The 23,653-nt window shown below is 36.8% G+C and overlaps 2 protein-coding genes and 1 long non-coding RNA gene across 12 annotated transcripts in view; 2 read left to right on the top strand and 1 right to left on the bottom strand.

The window, feature by feature from the left end:
• LOC111093496 lies at positions 1–22,777 on the bottom strand. Its single transcript, XR_005382252.1, has 2 exons — positions 22,521–22,777; positions 1–92 (listed from the first exon to the last, which is right to left on the bottom strand). It is a non-coding gene; the product is annotated as an uncharacterized LOC111093496 (long non-coding RNA).
• The window catches only part of KRTAP24-1 (keratin associated protein 24-1), a 30,301-nt gene continuing 16,456 nt past the window's right edge, over positions 9,809–23,653 (top strand). The window contains exons 1-5 of one of the 6 annotated variants that reach the window (XR_005382248.1): positions 9,825–9,943; positions 10,697–10,913; positions 13,549–13,648; positions 20,052–20,148; positions 20,729–20,910. The gene's annotated coding sequence lies outside the window, so the exon portion shown is untranslated. Of the gene's footprint in view, positions 9,944–10,696; positions 10,914–13,548; positions 13,649–20,051; positions 20,149–20,728; positions 20,911–23,653 lie in introns of those variants that run through there. The other 5 variants (XR_005382250.1, XR_005382246.1, XR_005382249.1 and 2 more) reach the window with 5 other exon arrangements.
• On the top strand, positions 9,811–23,418 carry KRTAP25-1 (keratin associated protein 25-1). Of its 5 annotated transcripts, none has more exons than XM_038581317.1 (3): positions 9,899–9,943; positions 20,052–20,148; positions 22,492–23,418. In XM_038581317.1, exon 3 carries the CDS (start codon positions 22,542–22,544, stop codon positions 23,172–23,174), a length of 633 nt encoding a protein of 210 aa, XP_038437245.1. In that variant the 5' UTR covers positions 9,899–9,943; positions 20,052–20,148; positions 22,492–22,541; the 3' UTR covers positions 23,175–23,418. The 5 variants fall into 5 exon arrangements, with proteins under 5 accessions (XP_038437246.1, XP_038437245.1, XP_038437244.1 ...); XM_038581319.1 differs by lacking the exon at positions 9,899–9,943 and adding an exon at positions 10,895–10,913; XM_038581318.1 differs by lacking the exon at positions 20,052–20,148 and having other exon boundaries at positions 9,811–9,943.

Below are 23,653 nucleotides of genomic sequence, written 5' to 3'. Positions count from 1 at the left end.
TTTATGAAATTCGTATTGGTTGATAAATATCCAGGATTGTCAAGTCAGCATAAGCTGTATCTCTGGAGGTGATGATGGCCTGCAAGATATATCTGTAATACACATTTATGAATTGATTATAGAACTTTCTCAGCTGCAGGGTGAAAAGACTGCTATATTTTAAATCATACTTGGCATCTTGTTTCTTATAGAGAAACCTATTCTCCATTATTCCATTTATTATTAGGAAGAAAGTGCAGTAACATACAACACTTCTTTTTCCTTTACAGTCGGGTGCAGAGAGGGTGGAAAAGAAGAAAAAGAAATAAAAAGAGGGAGAGGTTGAAAGGAAAAAACGAAGATGGCCCAGGGGTGAATCTCAAACTATGTTGGTGGGCTACCACATATATCTTTAACATTGTATCTCCAAATGCAATTTATTCAACATCATGTATTCAACAGATATTTTTGAGTTGTTATTATACACTGGACATGATTTATTTGCATGGATAGACAAACTTCTGAATCATGTATGTCTCTAAACAAGCAGTATTGTCACCATGTTGATGCTTTGGCATTTGGAAGCAGATCTCCATAAAGCTTTGATCCAATGTATTGCTGTACAATCTACCCAGCAAACAGCAAAGCAATTTGACTGGGGGGTGAGGGGGACATTTTCTGGAAAAGTCTGGAAAAGTTAAAAGTTGCAGAACGTTCTATGAGAACTTTTACCAGCAATAAACTTTTTAAAATGGAAAAGAGTTCCTTAAAATCTGGAATGCAGTGGGTTTGTTTTTATTTTATTTAGGCATGGCTGATTATAGACTTTGAGAATTGGTGAATGCCTAAGGAATTTTCCTGTCCAGTAGGTCCCTAACCAGGTTTGTAGAGGCATCTGCAAAAATAAATCAGGTTCGTGGGGCCAATTATGACTAAGAATACAAGCCTCTAAGTCATAGGTCCAGGAATCTGCTTTAGTTTTCCCCCTAAAAACTCACCATATTTTTCAAAGCAAAGTTGGATTTGTCAATAAATAATCTAAACTACCTTTTCTAGATGTTCATGTTCTTCTGGGTTCTTAAGAGAATAAGAGAATCTCATATTATGAAATATGTTTAACAAATGATGTTAAAACTGACAATCAAGATCCAAAAACTAGAAAGTTAAGTTATTAATACAAATATACCAAAATAGGAAATCTCATCAGTTACCCAAAAATTTTATTAGATCAATAATAACACCATTTTTCTTATCAAATTGGCAAAAAACAAATAATAGTAACAATACTCCATAGTACTGAGCATTTGGTAAGTCTAATAATCTACCGTGTTAGAAATGTGGCTTTGGGGGGCATCTGGATGAGTCAGTCAGTTAAGGACCAACTTTTGGTTTCAGCTCAGGTCATGATCTCATGGGTCATGAGTCTGAGCCCTGTGTCAGGCTTCAAAATCATGGAAGAGTCTTCTTGAAGATTCTCTCCCTTTGCCCCTTCCCCCATTTGCATTCTCTCTCTTTCTCTCTCTCTCTCTAAAATGAGTAAATAAATCTTTTTAAAAAATTGGATTTAGAAACACATATCAAGAGCTTTTAAAATATATCACGATTTGGTTATGTTAGATTTTTTTTAAAGAAATAATAAACTAAACAGAAATAAAGCAGAAATATGGGCAAGCCTCCAAACAAATCCTAATGGATTCATTCGTTGTTATGGGGATCTATGGAAACATTTGCAAAGTCTGTCAGGCCTTTCAAAGCCACTTCACCTCAGGTAGTGCGTGTTCTAATTATTTGGATTGTTATATGCCAGTATTTTTTAATGGAGAATTTACATGTAGATATAACCTGGTTTTAGTTTTAGAATAAATGCAATATTTCACTTTGAAAAGTGTTGCTTATAAAATTCCACCACATTGTACATATTTTTCTCATTTTGCTGATAACCAGAATTGTGATAACATCAAAGATGACTAGTCATTCTTGCTTTGTAAGCCCCTTGCCTCGTCTTTGACCACTTAGGGATACAAATACTTATGTTTCTCCCTCCCCTCTTAGACTAGACTGTGGAGAAGGAATTCCCTTTCTGCTAGTTCTGACCCTGCACTTTGCTGCAAGTCATAGGAAGAATGAGAGTAAATATCTGGGACAGAAATATTTGAAAAAAACAAGTAAGACTTTATGACAAGGTTGGAGGGTATTTTCACTGGCATCTGGACAACCATTAACGTAATGCTATCAGGTAAAAGCATCTCAGCAAGACAGAAGGTAGTGTGTGTATGGAACTGCCAGGAAGCAGAGAGGATATATAGAAAATTTGCCTAACAGGAAACAATCACATTTGAGAGAGTCTCTATAATTCTTCTGAAACTCCCTCTGATAACTTCACATCTTTCAACAACTGCTGCTCTGGAAATGGTAGCCCCATCTCTTTTGGGAGTCATCACTATATTACTTTTTTTTTTTTTTTTTTAAAGATCTCTTGTCCTCTGCTCTAGAACAATAGTCTGTGTAAGTAGCCTCTGTTTAATCAATAGTTGCCAACCTGGTTTCTGGACTACAGTCAAGAGCACTGTGGTGAGCCCACCAACTGCCAACCAGGTAACTATGACCCAGCAACTTGATGTCCTTTTATTAATTGCCGTATGTCCCTGCAGAAACTGACTTTGTTTCTATTACTTTCTGTGTCTTCAGTTCAGGCCATCTGCCCTGTTGGGTGATGTCATCGAGAGGATATGACTGCCAGTTGACCATAAGCTGGAGGGCGTTGGAGGCTCCCATCCCCTCCCCTGTCTGTGGACTGTCCATTCCATTTGCCTTCCCCACTCTCTGAAACTGTCCTAAGGATACAGCCTTGAGATAGAAATATGATGTTGAGGCCTCTGAGCTGAGTATCTAACTGAACTCAGTTAAGGCCTCTAGATAAAATTTTAAGATTTCATGGGCAGGGTCAGAGAGTCTATATATCTTGCAGCAGCCAAGATAAGCCTTATAGGAAAGTCACCTCTGCTATCTGTCAACCTGGAGTGGCCTCCCTTTTCTTTGATGTCTCCCTGCCTTTTGCTTAGGGGGTCTCAGTTGGAGATTTCAACCAGGAAGCTCCCAGGAAGGTTGGGAACTGGCAACTGATGAGCCAGCCAGGAGACAGAATAAATAGGCCTTGTGAAAGAGGCATCGGTGAGGAATTTCTGAGAGGGGTGACCCATTTGCTGGATGTTTGTGGATCACTGCATGAGTATGGGGACACCCTGAAAATGCTGTCTAGCCTAATGCACTTCTTTGAGGAACTATGCAGAGCAGTTCCTTAGGAAAGAAGGGGAGAGCATGGCTGCACAGGAAAGAAGGGGAGAGCATGGCTGCACAGCGGCCGGCCTCTACTGTTGGCTGCACACTGATGCCAGACCAAAGGCCAAAACTTATGTTAGAAAGTAGGAAGAGCAATTGAAGAAAGACTTGTGGGTATCTCCCACTCAATTGGCTTCAGGGCTGGCAGATAAGAATCAGATGGAGAGCTTAGTGGGTCATTTTACAAAGCTAGGAGGGCTCAAGCAGGTTAAGGTCTGAGAATTTGGGACAAAGCCTGATTGGGACCCTAAGAAGCAGAATCCCAGGGAAAATAATGAGAATGAAGAACAGGATGTTGTGGAGATTAATGGAGAAATAAAGCAAAATGCCCCAGGTCATTTACAGCTGCTCCAAAGGAAAGTTTTAAATGGCATTTATCCCCAAACACCTGGGAGAAAACTTACATTCTTTTTCTATCCTTTGGAGTTGTAGATCTTATCATGTCTTTGAGATGTAAACACTCCAGGTAACCATACATTGACCAAAAAGACTCAAGAAAACGGGGTGGGACATGAAGCTTTATAAATAGATTATTGTAGAAGCTCATTTGACCAAAATAATCAGGCCCACAACCTCCATCAGACCAGAAATATCAGTAAATAGCTTTAGCCCTGTGACTGGGCACCTGATTCATGCCGTTTCTGTTTGTGTTAGGTGCATCTAGACACGCCTATCATGTATATATGATGTTTTTCTACTTCTGAATGTATTGCCAAAATTGATTGATAAAAGAGCTTAGGTTTTTTCAAAACTACTAAAATGATAAGGGTAAAAGAAAATGATAGTATATAGAAAGTAGGTAAGAAAAATAGAAGCTGATTTTTGGGTAAAGAAAGAGTTAGGACATAAGGATTTTTTGGTAAAGAAAGTAATTTTTCCTAAAGTAAGTGGTTTGTTCCAGGATGGATAAAGAGGACAGGGCAAAAACTGAATGGATATATAAAGTCGCAGAAGGTTTTATGGAAAAGGAATATTGAGAAAGGAATTTTATGCATAGTCAGGCTAAGATTGGAACAGATTTATTTAAGTTAAAAAGAAAAAAGTAGGGGGTTAATATCAAAAGTAGACTGGTACAAAATGAGAATTTGGTTTTCTCTGATAAAAGGGCAAAGTTTTTTAGATTACTCTTCTGCTTTAAATTGGAAACTGTAATCAAAAGTTTTCTTTACCTTTAATGTAATCTGCCTAGAAAACAAAGATTCTGTGTTTTGTCTTTATCTGGTCTTTGATTACTTAAGAAAATGGAGTCTTCTCTATTAAAAGAGTTATTTTATTTTATTTTATTTTTTTTACAACTGTGTAACTTTTGTATACATTAATTTTCATGGGAAACATAAGAAGTGATGCTAAACTTTTTTAGGGCATATTTACATAAAATTCTAAAAATCTGATATGTCCTGGTATAATACTATCAATCATAATTTTAAAATGTATTCCACAGAAATAAGCAAATTCTCTTATCAATTGCCTTATAATGAACTCTTGCCAAATCTTTAACCATGGTCATTTTTAAATCTTTTGTCCTTTGTAGACACTTATTGTTTTACTCTGATGCTTTGGCAAAGGTGTTCCCACAAAAACACTTCTTCTTCAAGGAGATTCATGGAAAAGACTTTTGACAAGTTTCTGATAACTAAGATCGATTTGCCTTCATGTAGGAGGGACAATAAAGAATCTTTCAAGCGCTTCCCCAAGACTACCTGCACACCTTACCATCTGTTGTGGGATTGTAGCCTGAGACTTATCCCCACACAAGTAAAATACAATGGTAACATGTGAAAACTTCCTTCTGCTGCAAGGCACTATGAAGGTTTTGCTGGAACATTAGCAAGGAGGTGGATGGGTAGTGAGCCCACAGAAAATTCAAGCCCCAGGTACTACCATTAGGTTATGGGAGTTATTTGAGCAGGTAAGATATATGTTGCTCCAGAAGCTATATTTGATAAGACACAAGCCTATCCAACCCCTAAGAATGTAAAGGAGATGCAAGTTTTTGTAGGGACTTGGGATTTTTAAATAACTCTGTTCCCTCCCTGCAATGGTGCCTTTGTCCCTTATGCCTCTGGGTAAAGAAAGGGACATGTGGGACTGGGGATCACAGCAGCAGGCCACTATTGAGAAAGCAAAACTACTAATGAAGCAGATTAAAGCTCTGGACATCTCCCAAACAAGGCTATCATTTAAATTAGATGTTTCCATAGCTCTTAAAGTTTATGGATCGGGCACTGTGACAGAGACATAACAAGAGGAGTGAGTATGTTCCTAGGATATTGTCCCAGTCTAGAAGGGGACAAAACCTCCACATGACCCCATAGAGCAAGTGTACACAGTGTTCCTCCAGGTGGAGCTTCTCATGGAGGAACAACCATAGCAGCCAATGGGTTGAACTCAGAGTGGTTTGGCTGGTGATCACTCCTGCGCCCTGGCCATGAACCCTTCACATGGACACGTGACATGCAGTTATAAAGAGATTAATCCTGTGGCTTGGATATGAGAAGGGGTGGATGATTCTTGAATAGGCCCTTGTGGGATTGAAATATGTGGAGGGACATTTGGGTTCACCTGCAGAAGCCTGAGGTAATCCTCACTTTCTTCCTCTTCGTAGCTCATAAGGCATTGACACTCCCTGGTAATCAGGAAGCTGATCTCTTAACTAGAGCATAAGCCCTAACAACTGACCCTTTAGCAGATATAGCAGATCGGACGCATAGAAAGAGTGGCAACTGCAATACCTGGGTGGGGTGGTATATTGTCAAAGATGATGGAGGGCCTTGAAATACAATCACTTGGTTAATTTAATAACAGAATTTCATGTGTATTCTAAACAATGCCCAAGGCAATTGCCAAAATAATCTGAAGCCACCTACCAGAGTTTCCAACTAAAGAGGTTTTGGCAATTGGTTATATTGACCCCTTCCTCTAAGTGAGGGTTCTAAATATGCTCTAGTTTGTGTGGTCACTGCATCTAGCCTAAACCAAGCTTTCCTTTGTTGCTGTTAGGGGGTTAGAAACACTGGCTACTGCATGCAAATAAGTCACATTGGGGGTCACATTTCAAAGGTCATAATATGCAAGACTGGACAAAGAACATGACACTGAATGGAGGTTCTGTCTCCCTTATAACTTGTAAGAAGCAAAGTTAGTGGGGAAAAAAATGGAATATTAAAACAGCTGTGCAACTCTTGATCTCGAGGTATAAATTCAAGGCCCCTGTTGGGTGTAGAGATTACTGAAAAACAAACAAACAGTGGATTAAATTGCTAACAGGTAAATCCACCTCAGCTGGGTGGACTAAAGTACTATCCCAGGCTTTGATATATTTGATCAACCAGTAGGCCTGCCCCCCAGATAGGGGACTCCTGCCAAAGTACCCAGGACCATAAAGATATAGAAATGGCAGGAAATAACCATTGGCCTGACTCTTAACATGGATCAATACGCTATGCTGCTGAAAACACTAAGCTCCATCATCTGAGAAAAGAATCATTTAGTAGAATTCACAACGGGACATCCTACTGGAATGGGTGAGTTACTTTTGTGCCCCTAGAAGAGAGGGTACTACTGAATCTCCACTGGGATCTGATTGAAACACAAACTAGATATGTTGTAATGCATTATACCTGAAATGGAACAAGCACCATTAAAAGAGAGAAAAGGTGGGAATTCTAGTCTGGCATACCCCATCCCCATCTCCTCATCCCTGACAATGCTCCCTCCCCTGGTCAGGATGTACAATATATACAACCAAGTCAAGTTTCTAGAGCTGTCAGCCTCCTTCTCCTCAAGGCCATATGGACATATTCTATTTCTCATTGGTATAATCATTTTGCTGCCACCTCTGTTTCCTCCATTGGCCTGAGAATGTTATAGCCCTTACTAAATTTACCCAACAACACTTGAATGATAGCCAACAAAATGTGTCCTTATCAAACACTGAAATGTCTGTAAGAGAAGCTGTCTTCCAAAATAGAATGGCCCTGGGCATTTTCACTGCTTCCTTGCGTCTCTGCCACTAACCAAACAGAGTGTGGTGTGTTTATACCTGATGAGTTTGTTAATGTGTTGTCTTTATAAAATCATATAAAACACAAATGAAAGCCCTGAGTAATCTGATCCCCAGACTAGGGAACTTAATAAATCAATGGTTTGGATCATGAGGCTTATGGCAGAAGAGTTGTCACTGAGTTTGGGAAATATTGTCTTAACCTATATTTTGTCTTGTCTGTGCCTATATTGGTACTGTGATTTCTGTCTCCAGTGCAGTCAGATAACCATCAAATGAACCATCCCCATGCTAGTGAAACTTCTTGTTAGTAGCTCAGGGCACACTGCAGAAGAGAAGATGAGATATTGTAGAGGGGTAGAGTGTTGGGAGAGGTCATCAAAAAGATATGACTGCCAGTTGACCTGTGAGCTAGCTATGGGCAATTGGAGACTCCTCACTTTCTTCTCTGTTCTTGGAATGTGCATTTTGCTTGCCTTCCCTGATCCTAGAAGCTGCCCCAAGGACAGTCTTGAGATAGATATGCAGTGTTGAGACTATCTAGGTGGTATATGTGACTAAACTCAATTAAGGCCTCTATATAAATTTAAAATTTTGTGGGAGGGTGAAGAGAATCTATTCATCTTGTGATGCCCAAGACAAGCCTAATAAGTAGGTTCTCTTGCTCATTAAACCTGATACCTACCAATCTGGAGTGTTGTACCTCTTTCTTCAGTCTGTTCCTGCTCTCTGAGTATGAGGCCCGGTTTAAATTACACCAGGGAAGCTCCTGAGGGGATTGTGAACCAATATACCAACAAACACCAGACACTCAAGGTCCCAATTAATAGTGGCCACCCCCTGATCTCCCTCTCCTGTTTCTTCTAGGTCTCTAGAACTATATATCTGGTAAGTGGCTTACCTTTAATCTATGACTCTGTTGTTGGAATCATTTAGTGCCTAGCAGTGGCCAACCACTAACTTTATTGTCCAGTAACTTTATACCTCTGGCCAGTGTATCTGGCAATTTCTAAAGCTCATGTCCCATCTGAAACACTGGTATCACTTATCTTCCAGTAAGTTTGGTTGAGTAGAATCAGTATTTGGATTGGGATTTCTTGCTAAAAATGTCTTTCCATATATCAGTTATAAAACTCTTCTGAAGATGAAGAGATAGATAATAGATCAATAGTTTTTGGGGGGAGTTTTTTGGTACCAGTTGTTTCAAGATGTTCCTGGACATGACAGTTTCTTTCTTTTTTTTTAAGATTTTTTTGTTTACTTATTCATGAGAGACACAGAGAGGCAGAGACAGGAGAAACGGGCTGCGTGCAAGGAGCCCAGGACTCCACGATCATACCCAGAGTCGAAGGCAGATGCTCAACTGCTGAGCTACCCAGGCATCCCTGAACATGACAATTTCTAACTCAGTTTTTGTTTGCATGTCTTCCAGAATGTGAAAAAACACATGCTTTAACTCTTACTAAATGTGCTTTCTCAAGTACTATAACTATGGCTTTTGCTAAAATTCATTTGTTGATTATATTGAATTTTTAATGTTTTTAATTAATGAAAGGGCTCTGTCCACTCAATAATGAATGGCAAATGTAACCTGAGTGATTTTTTTTTTACTTATTCATGGTTGTATTCAGTTTTATTCAATTCAAAGTTGTGTCAGATACCTATGCTCTATTATTTTCTTTGGATACTTTTGGATGTTGGTAATCCTAAACATCAATATTTTTAACATTTATGCACTACTCTGATTAAAGTCATTCTCTAATTCTGAGGCTCTCATGGGCATAAGAGCAGAAAGGATTAAACATCATTCAGTGGTAGTTCACAGGCTTCGATGAGGAGGACAGTACTTGGAGTTTATTCTATTTAATTATGGCTCTCAAAGATGGCAGGTAATTAAAGTTGTGTAATCTTGTTGATGGGTCTCCAAGTGGCCACTGTGGTTAAAAATATAAAAACTGTTAACTAAATATTGTGGGGTGTACGTGTGAAAGAGCATTCAGTGATTATTGAATTAAATGTATGTGTAAATCCCTCAGAATAAATTAGTATGTGTTGAAGTTCCATCAACTCTTCTGCATCTGGGAAAAATATTTACAAAGTGGTATTGTAGAATTAATTAATTGTACCAGTTACTGAAGAGTATGCATCCTGGGAGTTTAAATAGAAATAGAATTTGACAGAGAAGTATATATTATATACAGAAGGTTATATTTTTCTCAGTGTTTTATTCACTAGTGTTTGTAAATTAGTCACATGTGTACATATTGGTACAGAGTGATGTTACAAGTTGCCCCATTTCAACTTTCTGACAATGCATTGGTTTTCGATAATTTTTCTATTAAAAAGTAGGAAATCGTGTGGTTTTTGAAGTAATAGCTCCCAAAACTCATGAAGACATTGAGAGATACCCATCCACTGGTGTGTTTAATCTATTGTCCACTCATCACAAATAGAACCATGGATTGTCTTGTCACAAATGTTAAATTCTTCTTTGCTTGGATACATCTGGGTGGTATGTTGGAAGCTTAACAACAAGATTTCTCACCATGAAGCCCACTGTATTCCTGAGAAATGAAATATAAGTGAAGCTACAATCAGTTGCTCCATTCTTATTCCTAGAGTGTAAGTAGAGAAATATGAGGGGGTGGCTACCTAGCAAAGTATATAGGCATCATTGTTTCTCAGGCTACGGCTGTGCTATTTAACATTCAAAAACAGTATGGTAACATATTATTTTGCACTCTGACCATATTCAAAGGGAAAAAAAAATCACCTTTAACAATGGCTTATGCTTGAGGGAAATACTAAAAAATACTGAGTAAGAGTCTGTAAGAGCTGGCTTAGAGACTCAGCTTTGCTTCTTAATAACTCTGTGACTTGGACAAATTGAATACATTTTTAAATTTATCTTCTCATCAGGGAAACAAACCTGCCATCCTGCCTCTGAAAGCTGCTACAGAAATTAAATGATGCAAATATGAGAAAGGGCTTTATTTTGGTATCTGAATGATATCACAATGTAAGTTATTAAATGGTAGCTTATTTGACAAAAGAAATCCCCAAAGCCTATGGCATAAACTGATAAAGAGATGAAATAAACAAATCTCTTTGATTTTTCAGTAGTAAAGAATTTAGCCTGAGGTTTGCATTTTAAATAAATCTTTTATTTTAGAATTGTTTTAGATCTACAGAAAAGTGATAAAGTAATACAGAAAGTTCCATATACTCCACACAGAGTCTCTCCATTACTAACAGCTAACATTGGTACTTACATTTGTCCCAATTAGTGAACTGATGTTGACTTATTGTTACGAACTTAAATGCATACTCATTCAGACTTCCTTATTTTTACCTAATGTCCTTTTTACATTCTAGGATCTCATTCAGGATATCACACTTTATGTAATTGTCAAGTCTCCTTCGGATGTTCTTGGTTGTGACAGTTTCTCAAATTTTTCTTGTTTTGATGCCCTTGAGAGTATTGAGAGGTACTGATCAGGAATTATGTAGAGGGTTCTCAATCTGGATTTGCCTGACATTTTCCCTCAAGATTAGACCTGGATTATGGGTTTTAAGGAGAAACACCATAGAGGTAAAGTTCCATATCAAGAACACATACAATCAATATGACTTATCATTATTGATATTAACCTTGATCACTTGGCTGAAATAGTGTTTGTCAGGATTCTCTTCAGTAAAGTACTTGTTTTTCCCTCTATCTAAACTGTGCTCTTTGAAAGGAAGTTACTATGTGTAGTCCCTGCTTAAGAGGAAGTTGTGCTCCACTACTTTAAAGGAGAAACTTGTACATATATTACTTGGAATCCTTCTACATAGGAGATTTGTCTCTTCTCTACTTATTATTTATACTATGATTGATTTATTTCTGGATGGATACACATCTATGTATTTTATACTTTGGGATATAATCTAATGTTATTTTTTTATTTGAATTATTTCAGTGTTGGTCATGAAGAGCTCTTTCATTTGACTTTGTGTGTCTTTGACATACCTTTGTAATTGTTTAGTTTACTTTTGTGTTTTTATTTTTTAATTACATTACATTTATTGTTATTATTACATTTTGTTATTCAGTTAGTACACAAGTCCTTATTTAGTGGATTAAATAATGCTGATTTAGGGACGCTGGGTGGCACAGGAAGTTAAGCTTCAGACTCTTGATTTCAGCTCAGGTAGTGATCTCAGGGTCCTGAGATTGAGCCCAGCATAGAGCTTCGAGTCTTCTTGAGATTCTCTCCCTCTCCCCCTCACCCTCTCACTCTTTTTTTCTTTCTCAAAAATAAGTAAGTAAATGAAACATTAAAAAAAAATTACTAGAGAGGCAAAGAAGCAGGAAAATAATACCTATAATAAAGGAGAAAAATAAATCAAAACTATCCAGAAATAGCACAGATGATAGAATTATTAGACAAGAATGTTAAAGCAGCTAGTATACCTATAATTCATATGTTGAAGAAGTTAGAGGAAATATTGTTTGTGTTAAATAGACAAGTAAGAGGTATAAATGGAACTCAAATGAAACTTAGATAAAAACTATAATGACTGAGGCAGAAAATACAGTGAATGGTATTCACAGATGATTAGACACTGTAGAAAAAAGCAGTAATAAATTTTAAGACATAGCAATAGAAACTATCCAGAATGAAACAGGGCAAAACAAACAAACAAACAAAAAAAAACACTAAATAAAATGAACAAACAAGATGATGTATTGAGATCTTTCCTAGCATTACAAATTCACAAATGAAATACAGACAGAGCTCCAGTAGGAGACAAAATTTTGTCCTCCCATGTTTGGCTATACTTGACTCTAATTCTTGCCATTTCTATAATTCATGAAAATCCTGCACCATCCTGCTATTTCTATGAATTCCCTGGGGATTACTGTCCTATCTGCTTACTGTTTCTGCTGCCACTCTTTTGCTCATCATCTACCCAGAAGCTATACACAGCCCTTCACTACTTTCCAAAATGAGTTAATGATATTACTGTGAAGATTGGTCACATCGTGGGTCATTTAATAATACATACATCACATCTCTTCTCAAATCAGTTCCTCTGCACTCATTTCCTTATTCTGTTCTTATTTGGATTGATGGGGAACTCCAAAATCTTCTTGTTTTCCCTTTAAAAGAAATTTAACCCTCTCCAAGTCTTAAGTAAACTCATGTTAGAGGGCAGTGAATGGATGATAAATAGCAGAGTTTTTTTCCTGTTATATTTGTGTGGCCTCAGGGGAGCCATAACAATATTTCTATTCTTTTATTATTTGTGACATTTTATCTATACAGAAACAGGTCAATATATTAAAGTCAGCAATATTTTTAAAAAGATTTATTGATTGGGGCACCTGGGGGGCTCAGTGGTTGAGCATCTTCATTCTGCTCAGATCATGATCCCAGGATCCTGGGATCAAATCCCACATTAAGTTCTCCACGGGGAACCTGCTTCTCCCTCTGCCTTTGTCTCTGCCTCTCTCTATGTTTCTCTCATGAATAAATAAATGAAATCTTAAAAAAAATGTTGATTAATTTTAGAAGACTAGAGAGTGCACATGTACAAGCTCAAGGAGAGCTGAGTGGGAGGGAGAAAGAGAATCCCAAGCAGACTACCTGCTGAACCCAGAGCCTGACTGGTGTTAGGGGGAATTTCATGACTCTGAGTTCACAATCCGAGCTGAAATCAAGAATCTGATGCATAACCTACTGTGCCACCCTGGTGTCCCTAAGTCAACATTATTTAATCCACTAAATAAGGATTTGTGTACTAACTGAATAACAAAATGTAATAATAACAATAAATGTACTGATGTAAATCAGAATATTTACAATTAAGCAAAATTCATTAGGTTACAGGTATCTAATAGCAGGGATCTAACTATACAGAATAATAATCCAGAATATTCTCTATCCAGTAAGAGAACAACACAATTCCATTATTGGCTATTAATGAATTTAAAGGATAAATCTACCCTGTGGCATTAATCATGAAGATACTTAGAACATTTTTTAACATTTTATTTATTTATTCATGGACACACACACACAGAGAGAGAGAGAGAGAGGCAGAGACACAGGCAGAGGGAGAAGCAGGCCCCATGCAGGGAACCCGATGCAGGATATATGTATTTACATATATATTTTTTTTTTTTTATGAAAAACATGGCCATAAATGAACTTTCCCCAATTATGTGGATCCATTTGAAGGTTTTTAACAGCAACTTCAAGGAATTGTCAAGGCCTGTAAACAAACCTGATTCCTAAAGAAGCAGTTGACTCATACTGGGAGAGAGATTTAGCAAGGGAGGTAAGATTGACTTCAGAATGATAGTTATCTGAAGGATGTGATTCAGATAATATGTATTTTATAGGTTGATGGGAGGACTGGTTGGTAGACAACTAAAAAATATTCTAATGAGATGCCATAGAAATGGTTTTGAAATATGAGCAGGAGGATAGGCATAGAGGGAGCCAACTCTTAACAGCCGTGATATATAAATTCTATGTCCAGCTAGTAAGAGTCACACTTCAGCAACCTGCTGTTTGCAATTTAAGTAAGGACTGATCTTCCAACTCCATCATGTCTCACAATTGGTGCTCTAGAAACTATACTCTCATTCTTTTGGGAAGTCCTCCCAAGTTCCTGTCACCTCACCCAGAGCTCTCTGCTCCACTGAGGTGAGCTGTGGGGATGCCCTCTGTTCTTCTAGTAGCAGCCGAGGCAGCAACGTATTCCATGACAACTGCCACAAGCTTTGTGGCCAACCCATGAGTGGCCAACTGACCAGCTGTGAGAACAGTGTCTTTGCCCTTATGGCCACTCTTTGATTGTCTCGAACATGTTCAGATCTGATCAAGGAACTAGCTGTCTCCCATTCACATCCTGTGGTTCCAGTTCTTGCCATCTAGCATCTTGTAGACAACCTTTGAGCTTCCATCGTCCAAGTTACCAGTCCTATGATCATCAACCCCTGAGCTTACCTGACTTATGACTGTTAAGCATTGAGCTAACTGACCCAGGACATCAGCCACTGAGCTTTCTTATGATCCTCAGCCCTTGAACTACCTATCTTATCAATGCTGTTCTCTAAGCTACATGTCCAACTGTTAGAAACCCATAAGTTATGCATACAGCAAGTTTCAATAATACTCCTCTTCCTTGAGGACTGGCAGTAAGTATCCTTATTAAAAATGATCATAAATAGCTGGAAACAGCCTCTTATTCATTGTCTTCAAGAGATCACTCAGCTTCACATCAATAAATTATGTGATCTCTTTTAATTCTATACTAAATTTCTTCAATAAGGATTTTCTTTGCTTTAGGAGTTATCACTTATTTTTATAAAAAAGTTTGATCTTTTCTACCTAGATGAAATTCCTTTTCTCTATTTTCTTTCCAATTAAAGTACAGCTTGGCATACATATCATGCTTTACATGTGTTATCATTTATGTGTACCTTATTTTATGTCTAGTTATTTTCTTGGTTACATCAACTGCCTTATGCTATGTATTCTAGGTTATTCATGGAGAGTATTGAAATTGTCCAGAATTTAAGAAAATGATTCATTAAGATGACTTTGAAAAAAATATTAAAGTATATGGACCAATGTGACTTGGTGACACAGAAGTATTCATGTAGTACATGGCTTAATTTGGGGTTTGGCTTTAGGGTCCTTCAGATAATAGTAAATTTAGCCTCATGGGATGCTACTGGTCAGAATAGGTTAAGCATTATAACAAATAAATCCCCAAATATATAATGATTTAAACACATCCTTGTTTTTCTAACAATACTGTGCAAAGAAAGAGGTCAGAAGAGAAGTCCTTTTCTATACAGTCTTTAGAGTTTACTGATAGGGAATTGACTCCAGAAACTTGACAGAAACTCGACTTGTGATTACCAACATGGCCCTAAGAGTTGCATTCCATTTTAGTCAAGTATGGAACTCAGTCCCTTAGCCTTATATAACCATAGGAGAGGCTGTTACATATAACATGTATTCATGAAGACGAGGGTTACATATAATTAGTAGAGCATCTAATAATTTCCTAGAACAGGGACTAATTTGAGATAGATTTGGGAAGAAAAAGAAAATCCCCACTTCCTGCCATATTATACCTAAAATTCTAACTGTGAAAAAAAAGTGATTATATTTATTTTACAGAATTCAGATATTTGATGCTCCTGTTTCAGTTTACCAAATCCTGTTGTATTCCATATTATTTTTCAACTTGCAGCTATAGGAATACAGTCCTGTTTCCTAAAATTACTATCTTTCAAATTTGTTTCTTCTTTGCTCATCTCAACTTAAAACTGTCAAATCCAGCTAATATGACCCTTTGCCAAATCAGTTTGATGTCCATAACCAGGTATTATGGCTTGATTTTAATCAGTGCTGACATTGTGTTTACTATTAGACATAGGGCACAGAGAACAACTACTACATGCCAGTCACTTCTTTATATTACCACATTAATCCTCATCACTACTCTCTTATACCAAAACTATCACTGTTTTTATAATCTAGAAGACTTAGGTTCAGAAAAATCAAGCAAGTTGCCTGTGTGTGTGTATGTGTGTGTAAAATATAAAGTTTCAAAGAACAGTTGAAATTCAAATCCACATCTGTCTGTTCTGGTACTTATGTCCTGTTTGCAATCATTTACTTGAGTCTCAAATGTTCCTGTTCTGCTGTACCTTACTTCATGTCTAGTTACTCCATTGGGTTATGTCAACTGCCTTATGCAATGTTGATAATTTATAGAAAAATTGTAAAAAGAAGGAAAATCATGGAAAAAATATATGTCATTTATTCCACATTGCTAGTGCCAGGCATTTTATATATATTAACCCTAATCTTTGTCACAAATTGAGAAGTCTTACCTCTGCTTTACTGATGAAGAAATAGGCTCAGTAAGATTAAACTTCTAGCCTAAGATCTCATTACTAAGAAGTGAGAAAGTACAAATTTGAAATCAAAACAGTATTATTACTCTTTTTATATGTAGCTGAATGCTAACATTAGTCTGTTGACAGTTTGATTATGAATTTTGATTTTGTTGCTGGTACCCAAAGAGGAAAAAAAAAAAAGAAAAAATCAAATATCAACCATACGGAGAATTGAAATTCAACATAATTGAATGGCTGAGTCTATATGAATAATAAGTATGCTTTGTAAACATCAGAATTACGTCACTAATTCTATCATCCATTCATTTTGAAATGATTCTTTCCATTCCCATTTACAAAATATAAGCTGATATGTGAAAATGTGACTAGATAATAAATATAAAAGGCACATTTCAACTGTGAAATACTTTTCAGTTTACTGGAAGTCTCTGTCTTGGAATGCTACAGTCATCCTGTAGAACATTCAGATTGCTTCACCATGTCCATACTTATGGTATCTGAGTCAATTACTCATATAATTATTTTTCCAGATCTGTAGATATATAAAGTAAATTACAGAGAATTTTTTGTAAAAAGAGATGACTTTCTTCATTCATTGCTGTACTCAAAACATATCTTTTGGCTAACAACTATGTGACATGCACTATTGTATTTATTGTAATACAGCAGTGAGCAAACAGGAATAATTCCTGCTCTCATGGACCATGACATCTAGTAAAGATGATGATCAATGAACTTAAAAATAAATAACTGAATGTATAACTAGGACTCATAATAAGTATTATGAAAGAAATTAAATTCATTTATAGATAATGTGAAATTTGGATAGAGGGGCTGCCAATGAGATTGGAAGGGCTGTGGGATCCTCTCTGAGTAGAGAAGTCCTAACACCTGGAAGGTGAAAAGGAAGTAGCTGTACAAAGAGCAGAGGGAAGCATAGTGCAAGATTAGGAAACAACAGGGATCCCTGAGTGGCACAGCGGTTTAGCGCCTGCCTTTGGCCCAGGGCGCGATCCTGGAGACCCGGGATCCAATCCCACGTCGGGCTCCCAGTGCATGGAGCTTGCTTCTCCCTCTGCCTATGTCTCTGCCTCTCTCTCTCTCTCTGTGTGACTATCATAAATAAATAAAAAAAAAATTAAAAAAAAAAGATTAGGAAACAACATGTGCCAGGACCAGTGGTTGAAAGAATTTGGTAAGTTTGAGAAGGTCAGAAGAGATTGAAGTGGCTGAATTGATGAAGAAAGAGGAGAGTAGAATGTGAGATTGTGGAAGTAGTCAAGGTATAGACTATTCAAGGTCTTGGAATGTACATTTTTCATTGTATTCCCAGGAAATGAAAATGTTGTTTATGTTTTAAACAAGAGAATGATACTGGTTCTAAAATGTTGTTCTGGACTTCCAGTTTCCAGTCTGGCATATAACAAGCTTGGAAGTTGTTGCTGTGGAACAATTATAAAAAGTGTAACATACTTGCATGTAATGAAAATGCCATAAGAAAAAGAGAAAGGAATAGAAGAATTATGTGAAGCAATAATGACTGTGAAGTGCCCCAGGTTAATGATAAGACATTAAGCCACAGATCAAGGAAGCTCAGAGAACATATTCCAGATAAATGCCAGAATAAGCTACAACTTAGACATACCATACTTAACCTGCAAAAAAAAAAACAAAACAAAACAAAACAAACAAAACAAACAAACAAACAAAAAACAAACTTAAAAACCTTAAAAGAGGCCAGAGGGAAGAAAAACATCTTACCTATAGAGCAGCAAGAATATGAATTACATCAGATTTCTGTTCAGATGCTTTGTAAGCAAAAAAAGAATAGAGAGAAATATTTAAAGTATTAAAAGGAAAAATGCATCAACCTAGAATTCTGGATACAGCAAAATTATCATTCAAAATGAAAGAGAAATAGAGATTTGGTCAGATACAAAACAGAGAATTTAACATCAGTAAACCTCCCTTGCAAGAAATAAAATAAATCCTTTAGAATGAAGGAAAGTTATATAGGCCACATACTTGCATCTACATAGAAAAAGGGAGTGTAGTAGAGAATAAATAAATAAATACCACTCTGACCATAGTGAAAAGAACAAATTAGAAGGATAAGAAGTGGAAGCAGGTAAGTTGTGGAGATGTGGAAATGATGACAACTTGAGGAACTGCAATGAGGAAATATTTATGGATAGAAACAGACACAGTTGAGATCTACTGAGAAGAAAGAAACTCGGCACTTGCTTATTGTTTGTAAAGTGGTAAGGGAAAGGAAAGGACCAAGGTTGATGTGCAGATCTTTGGCTTAAGAAACCAGTAGATAATTTTTTACTTACTAAGATGGGAAAGTATATGAGAGAACGTTTGGAGGAATGAAATCAAGAATTCCACTGTGGATGCTAAATTTGACTAAAAGAGAAAGAAAAGTCATCAAAAGCAAGATGTCTAATAAGCATCTGGACTAAAAATAAATCTTATCTCAGTATAAAGAATATGTGATTTGTTCAACATTTTAAAATGTTTATTGAGCATCTACTGTGTTCAAGAAACTGGCAACTGGTGATGTTGATATGAATAAGACATAGTCTTTGACCTCAAGCAAGTCAATGTTTTGGTGATACCAGGAAAGAGAGGCTTTAAGCATATAGATTCAATATCATAAGTGCATTAGTTAATTTGCAAATAAAGTTCTGTAGAGGAAGGAAAAAAGAAGGAAAGCAAAATGAAGTAAAGTGTCTTAGGGAGCATTCATCGTCCAGATATGACTCATAGTTTATATTTTCCTACTGTATACATTAGAATTATTAGGCTATTTTATTAAAATGTGGCAATGTCCTGGATAGAGCTACTAAATCCTTGAGTGAACACTATTTGTGCTCAGCCAGGTTGATAGACATATAACAAGAACAAAGAAATTCAAATTTCGATGCTGGGGTCATATGAGGAAAGTCACAGTATTTCCTAGAAAGGACAGGTGAGGAATTGAGAAAGTGGAGTCTTTCCTAATCTCTGCAAACAACCAAGACAAATAGGCCAATATAAAAATGACTTGCAGCTTTTATACTAATGTGGGGAGAATCAAATGGAACGTTTAAAACATCATGCATGGGGCAGCCCGGGTGGCTCAGCGATTTAGCAACGCCTTCAGCCCAGGTCGTGATCCTGGAGACCGAGGATCGAGTCCCACATCAGGCTCCCTGCATGGATCCTGCTTCTCCCTCTGCCTGTGTCTCTGCCTCTCTCTCTCTCTCTCTCTAGTGAATAAATAAAATCATAAATAAATAAATAAATAAATAAATAAATAAATAAATATAAATAAAACATCATGCATGGAAGTGAGTAAAAAGATGAAGAAATATCTTTGAGATAGTGATTCTGGATCTGCTGTAAAGAATGCACAGTCATTCCCAGAAGACATAATAGAGAAGGATGTTCCAGAAAGGAGAAACTTGTACAGCCTCTGAGATTTAAAAAAGAGGGTTCAGGACATATTGAATATTTAAATAAAACTGAAATATGGGTGTCGTGGAGCAGAATAATGGGCTCTAATGAAACTCTAATGCAAATAGTTCCCTCTAATGAACTCTAATGAAAAAATGGAGAATGTATTAGACTTATGGGCTCTAAATAATATTTTGTTAATTAATTGAAAATGTTAATTGACTATTATGTGAGAATGAAAATATCACATACTCTCGATGTGATTTTCATTATCTTGTGTTATTTCATCATATCTTCAACCAATCATCTCTAACACAAGATAGAATTCCTCAGTATTTTTTTTTTTTTCCATTTCAGGCTCTTGAGACTATATAGAGTTGCAACAAATGTGAAGAAAGTCTTGGTAGACATCAAGGGGAATTACAGATAATAAATTAGGACACATGTCAGCTAGGTATGTGTATTATACTCTCCTGCATCTGTCATGAAAATGTGATAAAGATTTGATGATACCAGGCTTCTCTCAGTTCCATGTCCTGCATCTAACTTACATTTTAATTACTTATAATTAATGATGGGATCACATTCAACTTGATAACTATAGCCTCTGCTGTGTCCCAGTTATCAAATACATTTCAATAGCAGTTATATGAAGACTAAATCTATTTTTTACTATGGACTAAAATGAAAGACTTCAGTTATCTTTTTGAAACTCATATGCAGCATGCCTACATGCTGGGGAAGACATTTCATAGACTAGTGGGTTATCACTTCTTTTTGAACTTAGCAAGGAACAAAAGAAGAAAAGAGAATCTTGAACTAAATCATGAGGAATTTAGATGTGACACAAAAAAACTATTTTGGTTGAAAGTTATCAAGGTGAGAGGAGAAATCTTTTTTGGAAGCAAATAAGAGTTTAAGAGATTTCATTTATCTATAAAGGCTTAAAGCTCTTAGAGGAGATAAGCAATTTATCAAATAGACTTCTCAAACTCTCAACTCTTGATGACTCAATATCCTGTTATTTTTGCCAGTAACAGGCTTTGGACAATGGGAAATTATCTGAGACTTTCTTTGAGAAAGAATGTGGTATACTGAATTGGAAAACACCCCACATGAGACATCAAATATTTCTTCCTCCACTACTCGAAACAAAAAAAAAAAAGTTGAAATTCAGGAGAAAGACTAATATTTCATTTGCACCAAGGTCGTGCTTTCTGTGACATTTAAAAAATAAAATAAAACATTTAAAAAATATATATCACAAGTGTGTTCATATCACCCCCTTCCCCTTTGCATGCTTGCATGGGTACATTAAATCTTACATTTTTTACATAGCTTTACATAGAGGTTACATAGCTTTATGAAAGCTATAAACATTTTAAAACATCTTTTCTCAGGGAAAAATCACAGCAGTCTTCTGGACTCTTTGATGGATAATATAGGGACGATGGACATTGGTGGGAAAAGAGAATTGTGCAGACGGGAAGTGACTTCATGGTTACTGATGTTACCATGCCTCCCTATGGCCGTATTCCCCAAAGGAACTGGGATGTTAGTGTGATAGGAAAACAGCCACCAAAAGGATCAAGTTACTATTGGAATATCTACCTTTCTCCAGTTATTCCCAACTACATCGTCTTTGACCTCCTGAGTTGTAGTTTGAAAAGAGATATTTCTGGTTCTGGATGACTACAGACCCAAGGGAATAGATAGCTAGCTAGCTAGCTAGCTAGCTAGCTAGATAGATAGATGATAGAGAGATGATAGATGATAGAGAGATAGAGAGATAGAGAGATAGATGATAGATGATAGATGATAGAGAGATAGAGAGATAGAGAGATAGAGGCACAATCCAAAATAAGGCCCAGAGACTGTTCCTTACAGGTGTCCAAATAAGAACCATTCACATATCTTTCTTCATGTGACACTAAAATATTTCCTAATCCTTGTTCACTTTAATTGTATGAAGACAGGTGTCTTAGTAAATTATCTCAGGTGCAGCCATTAATTCTGGAATGCAAGTACACAAGCTGATGACGTTTGATATCATTTATCTTCTTAGTTGAATGTCACCAACAGACATGGATGATATTTTTACTAGTAAAACCAAGTATGTCATCAGTGTTACCATGTAGGAAAAATCACATGCATTCCCTCAAGTCTTTGGAAATAAAACCCAATTTTTAAATATGAAGAATATCAAGTTGTCAGGGTGTAGTAGCTCTTTAAAATGTACTCTAAGATGCTAAACTGAAATCGACTGCCAAGACAAATACACAGAGAACAACACCACATAATTAGATTGTCAGCTGAGTATTAAAAATATGGAATAGTATGAGGTTTTTCATCTGGAAAATCCCATAAGTGTTAGTAAGTAGGATCTATTTCAGTACATTAAATACTTCCTCCGAGTATTACATTATGTCAATTCTTCAAAGGTGAGGACTGTCTTCTTAACCATGTTTTTTCTTGTAGATAATAACTGGGGTAAACATCCATTCAAATGGACTCCTTTTACAAGCATTATTTAGGGGTGGGAACAGAAGGAAAACAGGTACACAGGTGATTGCATCATAAATTCTCAAGCCTGATAACAGGGGAAGATTAGGATGGTGGATACATAGGACATGTAAACTGGACTTATTTTATGGAAGAGTGGGAGGTCATCTTCTCAGGCAGCACAATAAGGAACTAATGAGATGTTATGATGCTAACCGATCTAAACTATGGGTAGGAGAAGAGTCTGGGCATGTACCACCAAGGTATATAAGCAATCTGGTCTACTTCCATGCAGATTCAGACAAGGTGCTCTTCATTGCTTACCTGAAGTGTGTTCATATCACCATGCCATCCAACATTTGCTCTTCTGGAAACTATGGTTCTCCTCTCGGGAGTTACTGCCATGTTCCTGTTACCTCATCCACTACTTTCTACACTGCTGGTATGAACTGTGGTAATAGACTCCGCTTGCCCAGCCAACACAGAACATGGCTTCTGGACAACATGAAGACCTGTGGTAAACTTTCCAGCTATCGACCATCCAGCCGTGTGCCCACAACCTATGAAATTTCTTGCTACCCTTCCACTATGTACTGTGCCTCCAGGCCCTGCAGAGGAACCAGTTTTTTTCCCATCAGTTCTTATCTCTCCAGTTTCTGTCAACCTTCAATGCATCATAGACCTCAGAACTGTCTGTCCAGTCGTTCTCGCCCACAGATCCACCTCTCTTATGGCTGTCAGCCACAGAACTTCATCTCCTGTGGGTATCGACCACTGAATTTTGTGTCCAGTGCCTGCCATCCTTTGAGATATCTATCCTGTCACAGTCAACCTCTTGGTTATGCCTTAAGCAGCTTCAGACCCCTGGACTATGTGTCTAACAGGTTTCAACCTGTTCGCTACATTTACAACAGTTTCCAACCAGTGTGCTCCTCCTTTGGGACTTGGCAATCTCCATTTATTAGAAGATCTTGCTGAACTGTCATTCTTGCATCTTGCTAGTAAAGAAGTATTTTCTTTAGATTGATGGATTGTTTTTAGGCTGATGGGTCATCGTGCTTTTAGTTAAGTTACTATTTTAAAATGTACTCTTATTTGATCAGATTCTAAGTGATTTTAATAGTTTGCTTATTCACTAGAATATTCTTGATATCTGGTTTCTTGATTTCTATGCCATTACTGTGTTCTTCTGAAAAAAAAATTGTGGTTATCTCTAAATAAACTTACTTCAAATAATTCAGAAAACAATACTTTTTGAATTCTTTATTATCCTTCATGAAGATAAAGCCTTTAGTTATACTAAACCAAATATATTTGAAGAAAAAAAAAAGGAGTGTCTGAATAAAGTGAACAAGATAGATACTTTTGCGGTCCTGATTGAATACGTGATACCACTTGAGCATTAAATATGCATCTGCATTTTCTAAAACTTAAACAGGGAATTATGAAGGTTCTTG

The sequence above is a fragment of the Canis lupus genome, chromosome 31 (assembly GCF_011100685.1).
Source record: "Canis lupus familiaris isolate Mischka breed German Shepherd chromosome 31, alternate assembly UU_Cfam_GSD_1.0, whole genome shotgun sequence".
Taxonomy (NCBI): domain Eukaryota; kingdom Metazoa; phylum Chordata; class Mammalia; order Carnivora; family Canidae; genus Canis; species Canis lupus.
Note: the sequence above shows the minus strand (reverse complement) of the source record. Positions and strands in the feature narration are given on the sequence as shown.

What these genes read in the sequence shown, in the direction of transcription:
- KRTAP25-1 (XM_038581316.1), top strand. Translation starts at nt 10,886, where the DNA reads ATGGGTTTTAAGGAGAAACACCATAGAG. An exon ending in TAAGGAGAAACACCATAGAG is followed by an intron (nt 10,914 to 22,491) that starts GTAAAGTTCCAT and finishes ACTTCCATGCAG; the next exon opens with ATTCAGACAAGGTGCTCTTC.